This window comes from Notolepis coatsorum (genome assembly GCF_963971535.1).
Source record: "Notolepis coatsorum genome assembly, chromosome: 1".
Lineage (NCBI taxonomy): Eukaryota > Metazoa > Chordata > Actinopteri > Aulopiformes > Paralepididae > Notolepis > Notolepis coatsorum.
In genome coordinates, this window is record NC_140165.1 from 284,621,926 (window position 1) to 284,640,260 (window position 18,335).

General features: G+C 46.1%; 1 protein-coding gene across 1 annotated transcript; it reads right to left on the reverse strand.

Moving 5' to 3' along the window:
- Window positions 1-1,238: 1,238 nt before the first annotated feature.
- LOC311225055 (uncharacterized protein) lies at window positions 1,239-17,638 on the reverse strand (the record flags this gene model as incomplete). The annotated part of the gene is made up of 4 exons (XM_084310265.1): window positions 1,239-1,732; window positions 10,935-11,189; window positions 14,194-14,521; window positions 17,537-17,638. 4 exons carry the CDS (start codon window positions 17,636-17,638, stop codon window positions 1,239-1,241), a joined length of 1,179 nt encoding a protein of 392 aa, XP_084166391.1.
- Between the last annotated feature and the right edge of the window lie 697 nt (window positions 17,639-18,335).

The following is an 18,335-nucleotide window of genomic DNA, read 5'->3' on the forward strand; positions in this document are numbered from 1 at the left end:
GGGTAAAATTAAGGAATAATTTCATTAGAAGTTATCAAAATGAGAGTGCGAGTATTGATGATAGTACTCTCTCTCTCTTGTTATTTCTGTTCATGTTATGTATTATTTCCCCACATGCTTTAAGTGAGTCAAGTCTTTTATGAATAACCAATTGACAGACAGGGACCCCCCTTCAACCTCTATTTGGGGGCCTTTTGTCCGAACACCATCGAGAACCACTATCCTTGTTCGTGACTTTTTTTTAACCAGTTCATCACCTGCTGTTTTCAATGCATGCATGCTGTTCTCCCTTTCTCTCCCTCTCCCCTGCTCCCTTTTGAAGTATTCATGGGTCCCGCATGATTCAAAGGGTCGGCAAAGGGCAGCCTACTGTCCTGTCACAAGCACGGGGGTGGTGATGGGGGAGGGGGGGTGTTCGTGGGATAAACATACGTTATACCACCTGGTTGCACTGTATCAACATTACCGGCGTCACTAGAATTACGCCATGTCATCTCACCCCTCCCCTCCCTCCCCCGGAGCTCATACAGTAATGCCTCGTCGGACCCACACATACACAAACACACGCACACACACACACACACACACACACACACACACACACACACACACACACACACACACACACACACACACACACACACACACACACACACACACACACACATGCTCTCTCACACACACACACACACACACACGCACACACGCGCGCATGCACGCATGCACGCACACACACACACACACACACACACACACACACACACACACACACACACACACACACACACACACCAGTAGTGTCAGAGCAACAACCGCTGCACCAGAGGAAAATCAAGCAGCGGGGGGTCCACTATCGGAAGCCCCCCCGCCCTGTACCCCCAACAAATCCAGTACTAGTGTGTTCTATCTGGCCCTGTCCCACACCTCTGGGGGTTGCATGGCTAAGAGAAAGCCCAGCGTCCTGGGGAGAGAGTCAATTGCAGGGCCAGAGTCATGCAGAGAGTGAGAGAGGGAGCCAGAACGTCCTCCGGGATGAGAAATTAGCCTTTCAAACAGTCATCCAAAGATCAAACCCCTCAGAGGAGCTGTGGGTGTAGAGTTGTTTGAGCTGCCTGTGTTCTCTGCTCGCTCTGCTTATTATCCGGTCCACAGCATCCGGCGACCTCCAGGTCATTCTGCCCCAACGTCCTGCCCTTCTTGTCCACAGTGAAGCAGCCCTCCTGGGTTCGCGCTGTGTCCTATAGGCGCCGGTCCGGAAGGGAGGCCAGGGTGGAGGAAGACGATCCAGAACTGGACACCAGCCCAGAGTCTGAATCTGACACCACCAGCTCCTCAAACTTCTGGATGACTGTTCTCACCGAGTGGAAGGGGACGTCCCTACGCCACCGGCCCCCGCCGGCCCCACAGGGCCCCCGGTAGGCTGAGGCCCTACTGAGGAAGATGTGGGGAGGAGGGGGTAGGCCGCAACGCAGCTTCAGCCTCCCCTGGCCCAGGCCCAGAGCGGGGAGCACCCCGTTAGGGCTGAAGCGGGTGGGCAGTGTGGCTAGGTGCTCCTGGGTCAGGGGGTTATGGAAGCTAAGGCCCCCCCCTCCCATGTTAAGGAAGAGTCCCAGAGATTTGACTTGGGGGGGGATAGAGCGCAGCAGCTCCTGGTTCCCGTCATACACAGCCCAGAAGGACAAGCCCCGCCTCTCCAGCCACCAGCCACCAGAGCCATCTAGTGAGGTCACACCTGAGGAGGGACAATGGAAAATGGTTACTCCCCTCAGTATCATGCACACTTAAAGGTGCTATCGATTACATTTCTATAGAGTAATCTTTTTTAAATTTTTATAATTATAAAAAAAAAATTATAATACATCCACAGAGCTTTTAGAAAGGTGCAGAATAAAAGTATTGCTTCCCCCCCCCCCCCCAAAAAACAATTGATTAATGAATTTCTCAAAAAATAATTTTGGCTGGTCCAAAATGTATCCCCTCCCTATTTCCCAAATGACATGCTGGTGCTCTAGTGCAACATCTAGTGGCTGTGTTGTGAAGGGCCAGATTAAAAGCTGAGAATCTACGTTTATTGTTTTATATACCTTGTATATTATTTATATATACAATTTATATCCCTTTAAGCCTGCGTTTGAATCCTAGTAATATTCACTTTCCTCATTGGATAACGTTCTCGGCGCCAGACGGCGCGCCCCTAAAGTCAGGTTCAAAGGCGAGCCCAGGCATGTTGGAGCATGCCTGGAGACGGCGCATTGATTCGAGACGAGAACTGAGGTTTGGCACTAGAAAGCCACTTAAGTATATATATCGCGGCAGGTGCGAACAGCAGTGTGCGTTCGTTCGGTAAAACCGTGAAGTGCAAGCAGTTCGTCTAAACAGAGTGTTGAGAACCACGTGCGAAGTGAATAGTAAAAGTGTCAGAGTTAATGCAGTAACGTCAAGTTCGACTTAGCTTAATGTGAAGTAAAGAGTCGTTATTTATTGTGCATCGTGCCAACAGCAGTTCGTTCGTGTGCAGCATTACCCAGCAGTTTGTTCGTTTAGTAGCTAGTGGAACCTTAGCCAGTGTGCGTGGACTAAATACATTGGTGCCAGTACACGAGGAGGGCCTAGTCGTAGAACCTACTGGACATGTGCATATTGGAACCGACGGCGGCGATTGCAGAACCAGTATTGGTTGGATTATAGTGATTGTGGAACGTACTACCTGGAGAAGAGCATCGTTAATACCCACTGTCGTTTGGATTTAACCACCTTGAAGATCTACTTCGGGCTGGCTTCGTGGACCGAAGCTAGCTGGCTATCATCATTGCTATCGGGCAATTGGATTACAGTTATTGCTTTGTTGCTGAGCCTTTGGATTACAAGGACTGGATTCTATACGAGAACCCCCTTCTTCTTCAATTGAACAGACTGAGTATCCGAACATTCTTCCTTCCTCCAGAGCTTACATCTCTGGGAGGAAACCCCCTGTCTCCAGCGGTACCAGCGTTTCCCCCTATATTGCCATCCTACGCCAGGCGGCGTTTAGTCTAGTACCCCATCGTAGGAATTATTCATTCCAACTGATGTGTGAGGTTTTGCCCGCTGCTCACTACCTTTTTCTGTCTTCTTTAAGCCTACTGTTAGGAATTCCCTACTCACTCTCTCTAGCCCCCACCCTCTCGTTCCTTACCCTTAGTGGCCACACCTGTTTGATATTCTATTATCTCTCGCACCTGTGGTGGCAGGCTAATTAGTCCCCCTGTGGGCTTTAAATACCAGGGCGCTTCCCCTCGTTTTGGCGTGGGGTCGTGTTGTATTCATGCTGAGTCATATTCTCTAACATCTAGGCTCTTTCGGGAGATCCTCTGGTCTACCAATGCTCTCCAGTCACCAGCGCGCCAGATGCGCTCAAGCCTTCGCCACCTGCCGCCGTTTGCCTGGAGGGAGACACTGTACTGCGCTCTCTAATCCTCTACGGGAGGTATTCCAGTGTTCCACTTCAGACCTTCGAGCTTGGCACGCTCCTCCGTACCAGCGCACAGACGCGCATCTTCCAGACCTTCGAGCTTGGCACGCTCCTCCGTACCAGCGCACTGACGCGCATCTTCCAGACCTTCGAGCTTGGCACGCTCCTCCGTACCAGCGCACAGACGCGCATCTTCCAGACCTTCGAGCTTGGCACGCTCTCCAGACCTCAGCGCGCCGACGCGCATCTTCCAGACCTTCGTGCTTGGCACACTCCTCCTCGCAGACGCACCCCGAGGCGGCTCTCGGTTCCGACGCGCACACCAAGGTGTGGCGCGCACTCTGTTCCTCGGCTCCGACAGCGGCTACCCGGTGGACGACACCCTCGCCACCGCCACTGTTCCGACGCGCACACCAAGGTGTGGCGCGCACTCTGTTCCTCGGCTCCGACAGCGGCTACCCGGTGGACGACATCCTCGCCACCGCCACTGTTCCGACGCGCACACCAAGGTGTGGCGCGCACTCTGTTCCTCGGCTCCGACAGCGGCTACCCGGTGGACGACATCCTCGCCACCGCCACTGTTCCGACGCGCACACCAAGGTGTGGCGCGCACTCTGTTCCTCGGCTCCGACAGCGGCTACCCGGTGGACGACATCCTCGCCACCGCCACTGTTCCGACGCGCACACCAAGGTGTGGCGCGCACTCTGTTCCTCGGCTCCGACAGCGGCTACCCGGTGGACGACACCTCTCGCCACCGCCACTGTTCCAGCACTCTGTCCCTCGGCTCGGACAGCCAGCCACCCGGTGGCGATGCCCTCGCCCCGTTGCTGTCCCTGTACCTTTACGCATACGCCTGGGTGAGTTTTGATTGTGATGTCACTCACTCAGCGTAGTGCCCTTGCCCCCGTTCCCGCTGCTGTCCCTGTACCTTTACGCATACGCCTGGGTGAGTTTTGATTGTGATGTCACTCACTCAGCGTAGTGCCCTTGCCCCCGTTCCCGTTGCTGTCCCTGTACCATTACGCATACGCCTGGGTGAGTTTTGATTGTGATGTCACTCACCCAGCGTAGTGCCCTTGCCCCCGTTCCCGCTGCTGTTCCCCAGCGTATTGCCTCCTTTAGTTCTCACTTAGTTATTAGTTTGGACATTTCATCTCCCACTCTGTTTTGTTCTCTCGTGGATATTATTTTGGACATTTCATCTCCCACTGTGTGTTTGTTCACACGAAGATAGTATTTACTTTGTTACTTTGTTATTTGGACTGTTCTGCATCTGCTCTGTTTGTTCCCTTTGAATATTAACCCTCTCCTCTGTTCTGCAGAGCGGCCCAGATGTTTTCCCACCAGTCCCCAGTTCCTCCCTGTCCCCAGCCCGCCTCCGCGGTTCTCTGTCCCCAGTTCCTCCCTGTTCCCCAGCCCGCCTCCGCGGGCCTCAGTCCCCTCTGTCCCAAGTTCTCCCCTTCTAGTTCCACCTAGTCCCTAGTCCTCTATCCCTAGTTCTCCTAGTCCCTAGTCCTCTTTCCCTAGTTCTCCTAGTCTCTAGTTCCTCTGTTCCCTAGGCGTTCCCTTAACCTTCCCTTAGGCGTTCCCTTACCTTCCCATAGTGTTCCCTTTTCCTGCCCGCCTCTTAAAGGCACTTTACCTTCCCCTCTTGTGTTATTCCAGTGTTTTGTGTTTTCTCCCTTAAAGGGACAGTGCCCTTTTTCCCTGTTCACAATAAATATCTGTTTCTTGGCAAACCACCATACCTGTCTTGTGTTGTGCGATTGGGGTCGGTTACAAACCATAACATGATGTTTGCTACTGACTGACTTATTCATATTCTTCGCCATACAAGCGCGACCTTAATTCCCATCTCTGTACAATTTGCTGCATAACAATAAATATTCTAAATGATATTTCTTTGTCACCGTGCCGTATTATTCTGAGTGTCTGCCATAATTAACTGTACTTTCTGGCAAGTAATAATAATGATAATTAGCAGTGGTTTAATCTATCACAATCTTTAATACAGTCAGGGTTTTGTAACCCCTCAGTTACAGGCTGAATGTTATCTATAGCACCTTTAAAGGGGGAATTCCACTGCAAATCAACATACAACTCCTTCACCAGATTGAGGCACAACTGATGAATTCTCTTGTGTGGTTGGCCACAACAATCTCCGCTCAGAACTGATGAATTCTCTTGTGTGGTTGGCCACAGCAATCTCCACTCAGAACTGATTAATTCTCTTGGGTGGTTGGCCACAGCAATCTCCGCTCAGAACTGATGAATTCTCTCATGGTTGCCCACAGCAATCTCCGCTCATAACTGATGAATTCTCTTGTGTGGTTGGCCACAGCGATCTCTGCTCAGAGAAACATTGACTGCGGAAGGTGCTCATTTAGTAGAGCCAGGCATCATAATTACACTACCCTCCACCCTCGCTCAATTTTGAAGAACTACACTAGGTGGGTAATTTTAATTTCTTGATACCTCGATCATCTCTCTCAATCAGCTTCCCACTCTCTCTCACCAAATAATGGAGTAACTAGTCGCCCCCTCCACTCCTTGTGTGTGTTTGGTAGGAGTGGCAGCCTTTGACTGTTTTTTTTTCTGACACCAGCCCCTTTTTTGCTGTGTAGTCCTTTAATAATATGTATAGAGCTGTCTGTGAGCTCATATTATTCTGTAGTAAAGCAACTTTTCTACAAATATAAGAGAGACCAAGAATGAGATTCTCCCTTAAGGGTTAATAGAACATTCTACACCCATAATTGGTACTGATGGCTAAATATGCAGGATGCAAGATTTGCAGCGTCAAAATACCTCTACAATGATATCATGAAATGAAATGTGACAAAGCTTTCAAAACTCTCTGTCTAGGTCACACTCTCACAAATACACATAACTCGCTCCTCAACACTCTGTGTTATCTTTGGTTGTTTAGAATAAATGTACTGTAAACACCATAACACTGTTTATTACGGAATGCAAGGATATAATTTTTTAATGAACCATCCATCCAAAAAGTCAATACAGTTGCTTAGCGTTAGCAACAATGTTGGAGACATTATGTTCAAAAATCTTTTTTTCGCACAGGCAGCAATTTCCCGGGAAGTTACAAGCCGAAATTTCCCGGGAAGTTACAAGCCGCACCTTTAATATTTATTCTGTGGCTTGCAGTCAACACTTTTTAATGAATCTTTTTTTGTATCTACTTTTTTCTCCCATTTTCTATTTTTCTCCCATCCCAATTTCGTATCGTCCAATTCTACCCTCCCCTGTCTCGAACGCTGTTAGGCCATTTCTCCCACAAGCCGGCTGCAATGTGGACGAAGCCTTACATCACGTGTCCCCTCCGGTACTCGAGGAAGCAGCCGTCGCATCTTTTCACCTGCACAGCGCGATCTCTCAGCGGCGGGGGTCTGCATGGGAGGGACACGCCGCCCCCGCCTCTTCCTGATTCTGCTGCGCAGGCGCACCAACCGACCTGTAGGAGTCGCTGTCCACAACGTCCGATCCCCACCCATCAGCTTTCCCACCCCTAACACTGCCAATTGTGTTAGTATGAACGACCAGCCAAGCTGATCGCAATGCGGAGAGCTGGGCTCGAACCCAGCGTCTCCTGCATTGGTGGCGAGCGCCTTGCCCACTACACCACCTAGCTGCCCACTTTTTAATTAATTCTAATGATGTTTTATATGTCTAAAAACACCAGGACTTTTCCCCTTATCTTTACTGAGGGTAAAACCCAGGACATGTTGTTCCACTGTAACGTGAGACATGTCAAAGTGATAATGGGTTATACACATAAACTTGACTAATATACCAGGCTTATCAAACCATGTACAAGATTCCCAGATTCTTAACATCTAGGGGGGAGAAATATCCATGCGGCGGAGGACTTCCCCAGATTTGGAGCACAGCTTAAGGCTATGTGCAGTGTCAGGAACACACTATATAGTAAATCAGTCCCATGACTTAGTTAACATTTCCCAAACTATTATTTGAACCCTCTGAAGACGTGCATAGCACCGTCTTTCAAAGGCTCTAGCGTGCTTAGTCTTAAAGCTAGAGCAAAGATATAGGTATTATATGAAACTAGGTAAAAACCATTACATGGGGGTGGGGGTGGGGTCGTAACATTAGGATCTTAAGGGTAAGTATAAGTACAATGGGGCTCTGACCTCTCACCCTAATATATCTGAATGTTATTGGGCTCACTGTAACCACGAGAGCTTTATAACCATATCAAATGTATGCTAGTTCCATGCAGTTCAGGGTCGAAAAGGTTTTGGGTCCAAATAAATATGCAGTATAGAAACAAGACCCCCCTGTCACTATGCTCTGGCCCCCTGACATATTGAAAGTGCCCCCCTTGAGAATCTAGTTGGGTATCCCTGGTTTACACTGTCGCAATTATCCCACATTCATGTCGACTAGCTAATGAATAATTTTTTTTTACAAAATGACAAAGAGACACATTTCTGTCATATTTGATGCAAATTTACATGGTGTTTATAATTGGACCACATTGATTGATGCAGACATGTACACAGAACTGCAGATGTCGAGCTCTGCTCGCCAAGACCGTTAATGGAATGAGTTGCGGAGTGGCCAATAGTGCTGATGTCACTTTTCCAAATGCCAGAGAAACAGACTGGGATTGGGACTCAAAACAAAACTCGTCAATCTAGGTATCTCAGAATAGCTTGGCAAATTCCTTACATGGTCGTTTTTGTTTTAAATGTTAATATCTCTCAATTATTCAACCACTTGTGTACTATGGGGGCATGTCACTCATCAGACAAGCAGACAAATGTGTATGTGTGTGTGTGTGTGTGTGTGTGTGTGTGCTCGTGTATATGTGTAATTGTAATATATAGTATGTGCGTTCTATGAAAAAAAGAGATAGAGTGCTGAGAATTATGGCTTTGATCCATCTATAAAAGTGTTTCCTACAGGAAGTCCGTAAAGGGGTTCCAAGGAGGTCCCATAGCAAAGTGAGGAGGTAATAGAAATTTCACTATTATTTCATCCACTACTTCAACTTCAAATTACTTTATTTTCCTTTCGGAACTTCATTTGTGCAGTGGTTAAAAGACAAACATACAGTCACAATCAGGGGAGGAAACAAACTTTTTGGCTTACCAGCCAACTGGCGAGTATCTGTTTTTTTTACCAGCCAAACAGATTTTTTACCAGCCAAAAAAAATTCGCTAATTGTGATAATTACTTCTTTGTATGTCTTAGTCTAAATTGATTTTCAATCATAGTAATAATCACACCGTGTCTCTACTCTTTAAAATATTTATTAGCATAAAATATTAATAACAGTGTCTCTACTCTTCACAATATTAGCATAAAACATATTAACATGAAAGAGGGATCTATTCTGGACTGGGTTGGGCTGAACTGGGCAGTGAAAGAAAAAAACCGAAGTATGTTGTGAAGTGTATAGATAGATGTGAAATGTATAGATGTAGCAGTACTGTCTATCTGTATGTCATGTATGTCATAATTTATGATGAATTGAAAATGGGGGACCTTGATGTAAACAAGACGAAAGTCTTTCTCTGGTCTGCATCCCCTTAACAATTGTGTGTATTGAGCCGTACTGTATTGTACCCATTCTGCAATCTGTTAACTCTTTCAATGCCATGCCTGGTTTTCCGTTTTACCGCTTGAATGCCACCATCCGCGCCAATGTTAACGTTAATATCGCCTAATCTATGTTTTAAATTATGGCTATGTGTCTAATCTGCCCATCGCATTATCAAATACTATTTTCCAGTCAGTGCTGTGAAGGCAGATTCTTTTTTTATCGCGTCGTTTCCGTTTCAGAGCAGTTAGAAAAGCCCCCGTTTTGATATAAAAAACAGCTCATTCTGGAGCATTCTATGAAAATCGTCTTTTAGTGGAATATTCCACAACGTTGATATTCGTCGGCCTTTTTATGAATCGTTTTCAAATAAACGCTAGATGATCAATATTATACGTGCACGCACGCACATTACGGCCGCGCACTGATAATCGCCCCGTTGATTTCCTCTCGGACTTTTACAATGAAACCGAAAGAAGACATTTCACAAAACAGCTTATAACTTCATCAAACTTACTCCGATTATCCTACCACTGATAACACAGAGTCCTTACCTGACATCAGATGGTATCCAACTGGTATATTCCAATTCCTGATCACCATTCGAAAAAATCGATAAGTGTATGGATCCAACGCGACACAGTAGATCTCTATGATCCGCGGGGATCTGAGGCTCCAGAATGAACTGTGGTAACCCCGGCTGGATCAGTGAACTGGAAAATGTGGAGTACCGGATTTTTTTCCCCATTCATTTTCATTGAGTCCATTCCAAAATCACTTATGTCATCTGGGAGACGACAGGGGGCGCTTTTTTCCACAGTGATTGTCGGCGACCCTCGGCTATACTCGGGTAGGCTCGGGTGATGCAATAATTTTTCAGATCGCAAAAAAATAAAAAAAAAATAAAAAATCTGAGAAATCTCGTGAGTGGCTAGCAACCACCTATAAAAAAACACGAGAAATCTCGTGAGTGGCACTGAAAGAGTTAATAAAGTTTTCAATCAATCAATCAATCAATCAAGTTAACTTTGAACCTCGGTTGTCAAGCCGCGTCAATGTTGTGTATGCATCTGGGTGGGTAGGCATCACAACGGTGTTCACTGTGCCTTTAAGACAGCACGGTGGCCTTACGACAGTGCTGTGAAGTACCGTCAAGTGTTGTGGTACCGTCAGTTTGGTTGGTGTGCTGTTGTGCACTGGTTGAGCATGCAATAAAACATATAACCTTACGTCGTAGTCCGGTGCTTTTTTGGAAACATTATATCATAACAGATACACCTAGATAACATGGGGCTGGCTGCTTTGAGCACACGTGCACACAGGGCTAACGTTAGCTAGCAAGCAGCTCTATAGCTAAAACGCTAACTAGAAGCTAACCACTGTATACAGTTCCAATAGACTGCGCAAACTTTTATTAAACATTATATATGTCCGCGGGTTGGCCAGTACTGCAGGAACTTTTATTAAACATTATATGTCCGCGGGTCTTGTGCAGTGCTCTCGTGGCACTGTCAACTAAAGTGAGCACTCAGAAGACGTGCACCGTTTGCCAGTGCAGTGATTGCAGAATGTTTGTTTTGTTTACTACACTCGCCAGACTCACTCGCCAAACGTAAAAAATACTCGCATTTGGCGAGTAAAGTGGCCTAATTTCCTCCCCTGGCACTCACAATACTAGAAGTGGAAGTGAATGGCTATTCACCCTCTTCACTCTTACCACCGTGCAGAATAGAAGGTTGAATAATTCTGCTTTTAATAGCATCTAACGACAAACCTCATCAAATGATGGGGCCCAGTCACAAATGCCTATCTATTTGAGGGTCCCAAACATAATAGAAAAGTTTGTGGCGCTTTGAACTGAGACAAGCAAAAGTGGTGTACGGTACACGTATCCTCACCAATCCTGTAGAGGGCACTATTGCAGACGTCCACCTCCCAGTAATACTGTCCCCTTGTGATGACAACATCGGCACACACCTGAGGGAGGGCCAGGGAGGCCCGGGGGTCGCGGGGGCCCCCCACTGATCCCCTGACCCCGTCACCAAGGCGATCAGAGAGCGGGATCGGGTGACTCCGGAAGGTGACGGTAAGGGACGCATTGGAAAGGAGGAGGGACGGATGGGTACTTGCGGGGTCGAGGGCAAAAGACAGTCCTTGAAATGGAGAAAAAGAAAATAATGGAACTTGGAAGATGGGCTGTTTTTGGGATGCAGTGAATTAGCACAAAACATCTTTGTAGAAAAGAGATTAAAAGCTTTGTTTTGTTAAATGACTAGAGTGTTTTGCTGGTGTTTTGTACTAATTGAGAAAATGATTTTGATTAGTTTAAACTGCTGGTTAGATATTTACAGGTCACTGTTTGGGTATATAGCTTTCTATGTAATCAGTTCAGGAACAGATGCTCTGTCGTTATCCTGTGAATTGCAGTTTCAATTAATATTTTGAATTGATTGAATTGAAAGTGATTCATCGACTGTAACCCTGTTACAAGCACTCTCCCAAATTGAAATGGTCGAAAAATATTACTCTGATATCTCAAATTTGTGTGAGGAGATTTCTTGAGGTGAAATTTGAGTTTGAAAGATGTTTTAAGTTTAATAAAAATGTCTGCCAAAAGGCTGGGAATTGTGCAGTGAGTGGTTGCCATGATAACTAAAGACTCCAATGGATGGTGCATGCAAGTTTTTGTAAGTGGAAAAACTTCAAATATGAAAGAAAAACAATGATATGTGTGACAGATGCTTAGATACAGATGACTCCCCCTTCACAGAGATAGAGGTCTTGTCTTGTTAGTCTCCGTTATCAAGATGGTGAACCAACTTGTCTTTAGACAGACTTTAAAGTACTGTTGATCACTGACCTAAGACCGACTGCTCCATCTCCTCCTCTCGCAGGTCTATATCGCCATCCACTGGTGCTGTTGGGGAACTGACCTCTATGGACACCGGATCTGCTATAGGGAGGTGTAGTGGTTATGTCATTGTTGTTTCCAGCCGGTCCACCTCGCTTGAAATTGCAATGTATTTCCAATGGACACATTTCTAAATCGTCTCGTTTAAAACAAATAAAGCATGAACATTGGCATGGTGTACCTTTCTGTGTGTATTCATCCACAATCTATATCTCAACATGAAATAATTCACAATTAATCGTCAAATAATTATGTATAATTTTATTTCAACCAAAAATGCTTAAACAATAATGTTAGTGATAGAAGGGAACTCATTTTGTGCACAAATGGAGAGCTTGCCAATGTTCATGAGGTAGAATTATTACAATAGCCAATAATACATTTTCCCAATGATAAATCCCTATAGGCCTACGGGTGGACCGCGCGTCAGACTACACCTCCCTATAGACGGAACAGACATTGGCCTCTCAGAGTAAGTTCACTGAATTCAATTATTATTATTATTATTATTATTATTATTATTATTATTATTATTATTATTATTATTATTATTATTATTATTATTATCAATAATAATAGGTACAAGAATCATAATAACCATAACCATAATTATCATAACCATAACCATAATAATAATAATAATAATAATATAAATAATCATCATAATAATAAGTGATGGGAGATGGGATGACAGCAACTACCAAGCAACCATTCTTTTTTTATTTTCATATTTTTTATTTGAAAAGGGGACAAGCTTGGAGTGTTGTTTTGACCGTCTTTGTCAAAAGTGTGAATAGTCTTTGATGGTCCCCAAAGGAGCAACACATTAAAAACGTCTAGTTATAGACGGTTAGGTGGCCGAGCGGAGATTGCGTTCGTCACCAGCCCCGGAGCTGTGAGCTCGATTCGCCTGTTCGAATCCAGCTCACAGCTCCGGGGTTGTCACCAGCTTGGCTGGCCGTCTGCACTGATACAATTGGCTGTATCAGAGGGTGGGAGAAGCTGGCGGGGTGGGTCCGGGTCGTTGTAAACAGCGACTCCTACAGTTCGGTCGGGGCGCCTGCTAAGCGCGGATTGGACGTGAGGGGGATAGTGTGGTCCTCCCACACGCTACGCCCTCTCAATGAGAATCCGCGCTGCCAGGTGAAAAGAAGCGGTGATTGGCTGGACGTGTGTCGGAGGAAGCACGTGGTAGCCTCCACTCTCCCAGATGATCTGACTGTGGGGGGTAAGTGCGCAGCGATCAGGAAGGGACTGGGAATTGGCATACGACTAACATTGGGATGGGAGAAAATCGGAGGAAAATGGAGGGGGAAAAAGACAAAAAAAAAAAAAAAAACGTCTAGTTATGTCTGCTGTAGGCGGAGCCTATCCGAGGACATTATACATTTGGTAGTGTCTGTGTGTGGGTGTGTGAATCCACGCAATATCTTGCAAACTATAGGGCTGATTAGCCTGTGCTTTGGCACAGAACGTTTCAGAGGCACAAGGATGAGCGTGTGGGAATATGTTTCACGACAGGAAGTCTTTTTGGGGATATAATTTCCAGTATTCTCCATTGACTTTCATGTAGTCATTCTGTGGAGAGTTTATGGTATACCTTTTTACTGCCAGAGGGTGACATCAACAGCTTTCGCTCTGCATTCACAGGGGTCAGCACAACCAAAGTGCAAGTGCAAAACCCTTGGGCAATGATGGGCGTTTCATTCACAAGCTCAATGTGGACCCAGTCAATGAAGTACACTGTGAAGCTATCCTCATTGAGAACATCAGAACACCTGGCCAGACTCACCACACAGAGAGTTCGGTTCTGTGACTTCCCCTGTGCAGGACATGCTGTCCTAAAGACAGGGACAAATATGTATTAGTGTGTTAATTGTATGTATTCATTTATCAACATTATGCTGTGAACTGGTATTAAGGTTTTAATTAGATATATTCCATTATCACCAACTACACTTTTGTATTCCTGTTTACACTTTGAAAAAGAATATTGGAAATAATCAAATCAGAACAGAACAGATACAAAACCGTGGTCAAAATATACAATTTCATGAAACATCAACTCTGCCCCCAAATAAATGATGGTTGGACGGATATGTTACACCCCTAATTTCCTACACCTCAATAATTTTTTTTAAAATAAAATGTAGAAATAAATAACAAAAATATCACCTGCAAATGTCCAGGGGAAATGTCAGACGCTCCCTCCTGCTCTACGCTTGTTGCTCGGCTGTCACACACACGGCTCAGGGTGGGGTGGTGTGGTAGACAGCGAACAGCGGATGCTCGCTCCCAGCAAGGCAGCTCCACTCTGTGACGACAGCACGGGCACTGCACAGTGCAGACAGATCGAGGGGAACTGCGGTGTGCACTGTGGGTCTCCATGCCCAGTACACAACGCCCGCACAGGGTGTGAGAGCAGGGCAGGAGCAGGGCGACGTCATACCCGCGCCTACACGACGGGCAGCGGGAGGAGGGTCCGGAGTGAGTGTCTTCTTTTTCCTCCTCTCCCCCCTGTTCAGACTCTCCTTCTCCATCATCCAGAGGGGCCTTTCCTTCTCTGCGTCTTTTCTGCCGAGAAAAGGGCCTCATTGGGCCTCTGGAAACAAAAAAGGAAGGTTAAACACCTCGTGTGGTGTTCAGGCCTGTGGGACCCATTTTCAATGTTTACTAGAAAAGATACATTTATATCACACATTACTACACATTTATATTACATATGTGAGGTTCGGGTCCACTGGACCCAAACGTGTGGGAATTGTAGGTGAAAACAAGTAAATATGGTAAAAACCGTATAAAAACGTTCACTGTGTACCTTCACTGTCTGTCTCCACCTTGTTTTATTTTTCATGATAAACATGATTTATTCCATTCATGTCTTGATTATAAAATTGCAAATATGAACGATATATGCTGTCTAGATTGCTTGTAATTTAGATAAAGTTAACATCTGTTATACCTGCCTACTGCATCATATATCATAACTAATTACCTCAAACTATAGTCTACCCATATAACTCTGTATGATAGCATGTACAATAATGCTGTATATTTATATATTCATATTTACAGTATATATATATTTATCTGTCTGAATATACCTACATAATCCTTTTTACATACCTGTATATACTATATAGATATCTGTATATGTATATATAATACAATACATTTTAATCTAATCTAATCTAATCTAATCTAATCTGTTATGTATATTTACATACATTTCTATAGCTTTATAGTTTTAAAATCCCAATAATGTTGTGGGTCCACCAAACCCGTGAACATTGGGTAAGTAACAAAAACACCACACAAGGGTTAAACCTCCATCTCATCGCTTCTTTGTCTCTCTTTCCTTTACTTTTTGAGATCAGGTCAATAATGGAAAGAGAGCTAAACCGACCTGTCACTCAGGGTGTCCTGCATTCACTTGTCACTAGGAAGTAAGGAAACATCCCCGTTCCGTCTCCGTTCTGTTCCAAAAGCCAGGTTTTAGTCTGTCACAACTGCATGTAACAGGTGTCAGACAGCATCCCACTCTGCCTGTCATCAGAAAGCCTGCTGCCAGGTCCGTACCGAGGAAAAACGTTCCCATCCTTGTCAGCAATCACAGGGAAAACCCTTTTGCTCAAAGATATTCGCACTAGGTAGAGATATTCCCCTTCACTCAAAGATATTCGCACTAGGTAGAGATATTCCCTTTCACTCAAAGATATTTGCACTAGATAGAGATATTCCCTTTTGCTCAAAGATATTTGCACTAGGTAGAGATATTAAAAAAAAAAGTTACAAATTCATAGCAGACTGGAGGACTCAGCGGGTTAGTTCAGAAGCTGTCTGGGATCCATCGTTAGAAAAAATCCTGTTGCTTCTTGCTACACTTTAGTTGTTCCATCCTCCCTCTCTACTAACTGTTGTCCATGCGAGGTGGAATGGACAGAGAGGATAACAGAGATAGAAATAGAGAGAGAGAGAGAGAGAGAGAGAGAGAGAGAGAGAGAGAGAGAGAGAGAGAGAGAGAGAGAGAGTGAGCGAGAGAGAGAGGAGCCCAGCCTTTCATTGGGTAATCATTGCTTGGTGTTGCCATGGTAATAGGTTTTCCTATAAAGACGCCCAAGAGAAAGCAACCGATCACAAAGGACATGCGCGTGCGCACATACTACAAACATGAACAAAGAGCTCATTAATGCAATGAGCTCGAGCCAAACCTCTTACACATAGCCTCTGTAACACAGGTGTCCAAAAACACACACACACACACACATTTTCTCTTACCCCCTTCGCGTGCCTCCTTAGTCATGGATTATCTGTGAGTGGCTCCTTTTCATCTCGATGTGAATTACAAAGTTCTGTCACAGCTCTGTTACCATGGTTACACTTCCTGGTTTTCATTCCAGTCTGTTGAGTGGGCGGTGGGGGTTGGAGTTGTCTGGGGTCAGCACACCCGGGAGGTTTTCTGAGGTTGCTGTGTCAGCAGAAGGGCTGGGTGGGTCTGGGTTGGGCATGTGACATTTGAAGGGGATGGTAGTTGTGGTCTACTGCCACATGCCTGTGGCTTCCAAAGGGGCTCTCCGACACAGGGAAACAGGCGATGATGGTGAAAACAGCAGACCAGTTTATTCAAGAGCAGTGGCAAGATGTTACAAGCCAGAACAGATGTCACTTGCTGTCTAGACAGAGCTCTCTCTGTGAGGATGGCAGATTTAACCTGTGCAGACCTCAATGTGTCAACAGGTGCACAGCCACACCGCGTTATTTTCTTCCGTAGCCGCATTTTGCGGAGACGCTCTCTGATTGGCCACTGACGTTTCTGGTGCGCCCAATCGTGTGACGCCTGTTTCTACACCGGTTAAGCTTAGGCACTCTTTCGAAATTGGTTAAGGTTAGAGTTTGTCTTAGAGCAGGGCGATAGAACACCAGCCCTGATTCCAAACTCTAACCATAACCAACTTCGAAAGAGTCGCCTAAGCTTAACCAGTGATAAACTAGGCGTTAGGTAGTTTGCTGCTGTTCGACGCGGAAATGGGCAAAGACACAGCTCGTCACGCGATTGGGCGCACATGTCAGTGGCGAATCAGAGAGCGTCAGTCAGTGGCCAATCAGAGAGCGTCTCCGCAAAATGCGGCTACGGAAAAAAATAACGCAGCCACACCTGCTTCCAGGTCTAATAAGCTTGACCCAGGGCAGGTGTGGTAACTTAAACAGGCCACGTGAAGTCACTTTTCTAGGGCTTTCTGACACAGAGGCACAGGCAAATTGGTAAAAGAAAGTGGCGAGATGTTACGAGCCAGAGCAGATGGTACGTGTTGTCTAGACAAAGGCTCTCTCCATTTGTGTGTGAGGATGGCAGATTTAACCTGTGCATATTGATTACCTCAACAGGTGCACAGCCACCCCAGCTCCCAGGTTTGATTAGCTTGACGCAGGGCAGGAGTAGCTGCTTAAACCAGTCATCCCCACACCACAGTAGCTAATCTCATAACCTACAGGCTCACCTCAGACTGAAGCCCATACTGTATAATATACACACCACGATATTTACCAACCATAACATGTCTTACCATAACACCTATGAGAGTGACTCACCGAGTTCAAGATAAGAAGACAGATCAGGATCCTCGCCAGGGCCCAGCAGACCAGCAGCACCAAGACCAACGTGGGACCCCAAACCAGCAGCAACAAGACCATGATGGGACCCCAAACCAGCAGCACCAAGACCATCGGGGGACCCCAGACCAGCATCAGAGTATCTGTATCAGAGGCGGTCAGATGGCGTAGCGGAGATTACGCTCGTCACCAATGCAAGAGACTGCGGTCTCGACTCCCGGAGTCAGCATTTCCTTGGCTTGGGCTGATCGCTATACTAACTCGTTTGGCTGGGTTAGGGGGAAGGAAGCCGTGGGTGGGAAACTGGCATTGTGGACAGGTCTGGGCGCTTGCTCAGCGGAGGCAGGACTTGAGGAAGGCAGCGTGACCTCCCACGCGTTACACTTCACCAATGAGAGCCCTCGCTGCCAGGTGAGAAGAGAGCCACTGGCTGTCGCCGCACGTGTCGGAGGAAGCGTGCGGATACTTCAGGGTTCCCTTGTACCGACCAGTAGGAGAACATGCGTACAACAACCAGGTAGGGGAGGGGGGGGAATTGGCACAACGACTAAATTGGGACGGGGAGAAAACAGAGAAAAATCGGAGAAAGAGAGATACAAAAAAAAAGAGTATCTGTATCAGAGTTGAACAGCGTTACCCATACAACAAAAGAGCTTTCATTCCTAATCTTTTCTGCCATAAACACTGACAGACCCCAGCAGGTGAGTGCTTTGTAAACATGATAAGCGTTTCCAGAAATAGGCCACCACCATTCTACTGCTGTGTCTTCCCGCCATTG